Raw genomic sequence first — 4,558 nt, 5'->3', positions numbered from 1 at the left:
AGACTAGGAGCCCCCCAAGGACCCAAGCCTGAAGAACTCTGTATCCCCCTCCCCTAACTCCCCTCTTCCTGGCTGTCCTTTCTCCCTTTTCCTTTTAGGGAGGGTGGGAGCTGGAGCCCAGCCCAGGGAGCACCCCCCAGGACGAGGCTGTAGCAGCCAAGACTGAGGACAAAGGCAGATTGTTGGGGGGACAAGGGGGCGCTGTGTGCCTGCCGCAGTGCCTCAATGGGCCTCTGTCTCTCTAGCATGCCAGGAGGGCAGCCTGACCCCCACCCCAGTGTTCAGGGGGTAGGCCAGGGAGACAGAGAAGGGGAGGGATGGGAGGCCACAGAGGAAACTCTGGAAGGCAGAAGGACAGGGTAGTAGGTAAGGGCTGACCGTGGAGAAGAGAAGGCACCAGGCTGGGGAGCCTGGTGTTCAGGCACCAGGGACGCCAAGACAAATTAGGCCGTTTTGAATACAGATTATTTATTTGGATAAGTCTCTCCATGCTCAATAACAGCCTCTTCTTCAGAGCCTAGTAACTGCACCAAGGTATGTGCAAAGTAGGTGCTCACTGAGTGTTGGATGGATGGATGGACGGACGGACGGATGGACACACGATGTGAGGGGCTCTCCATTGGCAAAGGGGAAAGTAGCTAGAAAGTGCTTGTGCTGTGCTAGGGCAGCTGAGGATGGGAGAAAAGGAGGAGATGGGGGTGGTGGCCTCTAGAGCCTCAAAGACCTTTCCTAAGAGGAAATGCCAGGATGTCCTCTTCCAGCGGCCATGGCAGCCCTGTTGCTTCACCCCGCATTTCCCATCCATCGCAAATAGTGAAATGCGCGGTTCCCCACAAAGTCCCCGATCCTGTCCCGTGGTCCTGCTGCTCCATGTAGTGCTTTGGAGGGGTTGAGCATTTCGGGCATCCTGGCTCACCGTGGCGGGTGGTCCGATCAGGAACCAGGCCCGGGCGGCACGCCTAGGCCATCACTCGCGGCCGCACACACACGCAAGCCAAGGAGACACGGTAGAGCCTCTGTTCCAGGCAGTAGCCATCATGGGCACCCGGCTCTCCGGGGCACGGCCGCCGGTAGAAGACCGTCTGGTTGTGGTAGAGCAACTCTGAGTTGCCCAGGGGGTCCATGTGGGAGCCGGTCTGTAGGCTGACACAGTGTGGACACAGGCAACGGGCGTGGTACAGGTCCTGGGGGAGCCGGTTCAAGTCCCTGTCCAACCTGTGGGGGCGGCACTCATCAGACCCTGGAGGAAGGCTGGCGGGGCGGACAGACGGGACGGGCCAGGGGCGGGGAGGGCCCCGCAGTGGGGAGGCCAGAGGAAGGAAGTGTGGTGAGGTGGGCCTGGCTTTTTGTCCCAGCTCTTGTCTCCACTTGCTGAGTGACTTTAAACAATTCACACCCCCCCGGGGTTTATTTTCCCCCATGGGCAGTGAGGGGCAGGGAAGGAGGGGCAGGGTTCTGGCCTCTTGCGGAGGCAGGGGAAGGTGAGCAGCCTTCACAGACACGTTCTGCTGCCCTCAGACGTACACGCCGGGCTCGGGCACGAGGTTTCTTTTTGTAATTGTTATTCCATTTTTAGGGTTTTTTTATTATAAAGTAAAAACTGCCCTTACATCCAAGTATGAAGTGAAGACAGTCTCCCTACCCGTCCCCTGTCAGCCGTGGCGTGCTGACAGCCATTGCCCGCACATCCTTCCAGGCGCTTTTCATGCATCTATTATAAGCACGTGTAAAGCGTGCACGGTAAGACTTATTTACTTCTTCTGCAAGGGTTTTGTGGCCAAAACAAGACTTGAAATGTGGACACTCCTAAGGTCCGGAACTCCCAAAGCCTAGCAGGAAACAGCCGCTGGGTGGGAAGACCATTCTCCATACAGACAAGCCCTCACGAGCTGGGGCTCAGCTAGCATCGCATTTCCCAGGGTGGGTTCCCTAATAAGTACCCTGCAAGAAAAGGGGCCTGGGGCCAAAGGCGTTTGGGAAATGCTGAATTGATGGTTTCTTTTCTGCGGACTCCTTGCAACTTTTAACGTGCTGAGCACGTTATGAATCTCTGAGGGGCGAGGGCGGGAGCGGCTTTTCCCACACGTAGCCGTCCTCGATGTTTCTGAGGGGCAGCCTGTGCAATGAGTATCGCAAAGAACACTTTGGGGAAGATCAGCCAAGTAGTCATGAGGGGTTCGCGGCCACCACACAAGGGGTGTGCACCCCAGCCAAGTCAGCCATCTGGCACCCAGCCTCCTGCAAGGGGCTCCCACCTCGTTGGATTTAGCCCAGGACCCAGCCAGACTTCGGAGACCACTTCAAAGCATGATGACCTGGTGTCTCCACCCAGGATCTAGTCTCAACCAAAGCTGACCTTCTTCCTACCCACTGACCTTGCCCAGCCATCCCCAAAGCCAAGGCCAAGCCAGAATTAGACTTATGGGGAATGGGAACACAGGCACCCCAGGAAGACACAGACAGGCATCCCTAAGGCCCTCATTTTTTAAACTTTGCATCATTGTCCCAATTTCGGGGCTTCCTAATATGTTCTACAACATGGCTCCTATAGAGAATTTTAATATTTGTGTGGCGCACTGAACGAAAGAGTAAGACTGTCCGTAATCAAAGAGAACCAGCCCAGGGCTCTGGCGACCCCCAGAGCGGAGGGTTTCACTAGCTTGGTATACTTACAACCCACCCAAGGACCAGGGCGTTCTCATCGGGTATTGGCATGCTTCATGCCTGTATCATACCCTCATTCCCTGATATTTCAGCTAGAAAAACATGTCCCGTTGTAGGGACAGAAGGAGGAGGAGGAAGAGAGGAAAAGGAGAGGACCAAGCTTTCCTGTACTAAGTACAGATTTCACGTGCATTATTTCACCCGGTCTGCACATTGGTCTGGGGGGTATCACCTCCTTTTGCAGATGAAAAAACCTGAGCTTTGAAACCTCGAGGAAGTGGCTCAAAGCCACCCACTAAAAGTGAGAGCTAGAACCCAGACTAGGCCTTGCCTAACACTCACACCTTTACGGCCTGAGATAAAAGGGGGCAGGGACTTGGGTGGAACCCCCTCCCCTCGGCCCCTCACATACTCCCTGACAGGTACACGTGCTGGCATTTGGGAGGGGGCGGCAGACTCACTCATATCTCCAAGGGGAGATAGACCTGCTGTTGAGGGGTCCGTCTTCACTGGCCCTGCAGGATTCCGGCTGGTGGGTGAGGCTAGTGGTCTCTCGGTGGGGCCTGAGTACAGTGTTCCTCTTCAGCCACTCGTGAGTGGGGTCCTGCCTTTTGCTGGGGCAGCAGCTGGGCCAGTGGGTGCAGTCCTTCCGGACCCGAAAACCGAGGCTGTGGGTTCCCATGGCCATTACCAAGAACATGATCACCTGCAGGAGAAGGCCAGTGAGAGAACGGCCCGCAGCTAATCAGGGTGCTCCTGCCCCGGCTACTCCCTGAGGGCCTGCTTTCCAGCTCCACCTGGCCCCCAGCCCCAAACCTGGAGCCTGGCCTCTCTCCACCCTCAGCAACGTCTCAGCACCTGTCGGGCCCCTCGAGCTCACCTGGTTCATGTCTGATGCTGCTCGCCCGGCCACGGTGCTGCGCTGGCTGACAGGTGGGGCCTTGTGGAAGCAGGCTGACTGGAGGAGCCTGGGCGTCCTGGTTTTATTTTCAGCAAACCTGTTTTGTTTATTCAAATTTATTTCCACGACCTTTTGGAGGGAGTGACCTGACATTAAAAAACAAAACAAAACCAAAAAAACCCTGAAAGTGTTTCCAAAAGCTGCTTACATGCTCCATTCATGGAAGTTATAATTCACATCACACCTTGGGAGCCTATTGGGGAAGATCTGTTCTTTGCACCTTACTGGGTGTGGGGTCAATATAATAGGATCCTGTTATTCTGGGCATTGGAGAACTGGCACTATGGGAATTTCCCTGGCTGGCTTGGTACCCCAAATTAGGGAACATCATCTGGTCTGTCTTCAAGAGGCCTCATTTCCATGCATCCACCCAGCGCCTTGTCTCCGCCATTCCCTTTCTTCTCAGACAGGCTGTTGATCACCCACCTTACTGAACACTTCCCTCTATCTCCTTTGACCCTCAACCCTTCTGTTCTCTGACCCCTTCCTTGCTTTCAAGGACCCCAACATCTAGGACCCCCACCACTTAAGACTTCTTTCTCTTTGTCCATTACCCACTCCCTGACTTCCACTCACTCTCTCCAGCGCCTGCCCCACCCCCCACCCCACCCTTCCCTGACCTCCTCTGCCCCAGGATGCAGGCCTCACCCCACAGGACTGCCAGGAATGCCCTGACCCCATCAGTTTGTCGGCTGGATGTGCAGGGTCTGGTGGAAGAAGATGTGGGTGGTGGCTTCCATTGCATAAATGAGGTGAAGCCAGGAAGGGGAAGGGCTTGGCTGTTAACAGCCTCACCTAAGACCCAGCAAGAGGTCCCAGCTCCAGACCGGGCCTCTACTCCCACTCACAGGACAGTGGGGACAAGGGCCATAGCAGGGGTAGCTGCCCCTCTTAGGCCGTGGGGCAAGTCCACCCAACCTCAGCCCCACCCCC

General features: G+C 55.9%; 1 protein-coding gene across 1 annotated transcript; it reads right to left on the bottom strand.

Moving 5' to 3' along the window:
* Positions 1–578: 578 nt before the first annotated feature.
* IL25 (interleukin 25) lies at positions 579–3,373 on the bottom strand. Its single transcript, XM_045802579.2, has 2 exons — positions 3,126–3,373; positions 579–1,215 (listed from the first exon to the last, which is right to left on the bottom strand). The coding sequence occupies exons 1-2, from the start codon at positions 3,362–3,364 to the stop codon at positions 960–962; spliced, it is 495 nt and encodes a 164-aa protein (XP_045658535.2). The 5' UTR covers positions 3,365–3,373; the 3' UTR covers positions 579–959.
* Positions 3,374–4,558: the final 1,185 nt, after the last annotated feature.

Source organism: Ursus americanus, chromosome 35 (assembly GCF_024610735.1).
Source record: "Ursus americanus isolate L20-20 chromosome 35, mUrsAme1.1.p, whole genome shotgun sequence".
In the NCBI taxonomy this organism is placed as follows: Eukaryota; Metazoa; Chordata; class Mammalia; order Carnivora; family Ursidae; genus Ursus; species Ursus americanus.
The sequence above is the reverse complement of the archived record's forward strand: the minus strand, read 5'-3'. Positions and strand labels throughout refer to the sequence as shown.

Coding starts and splice junctions, on each gene's coding strand:
- IL25 (XM_045802579.2), bottom strand. CDS start 3,364: ATGTTCTTGGTAATGGCCATGGGAACCCACAGCCTCGGTTTTCGGGTC. Junction 1,216..3,125: donor ATCTCCCCTTGGAGATATGA/GTGAGTCTGCCG, acceptor CCGCCCCCACAG/GTTGGACAGGGACTTGAACC.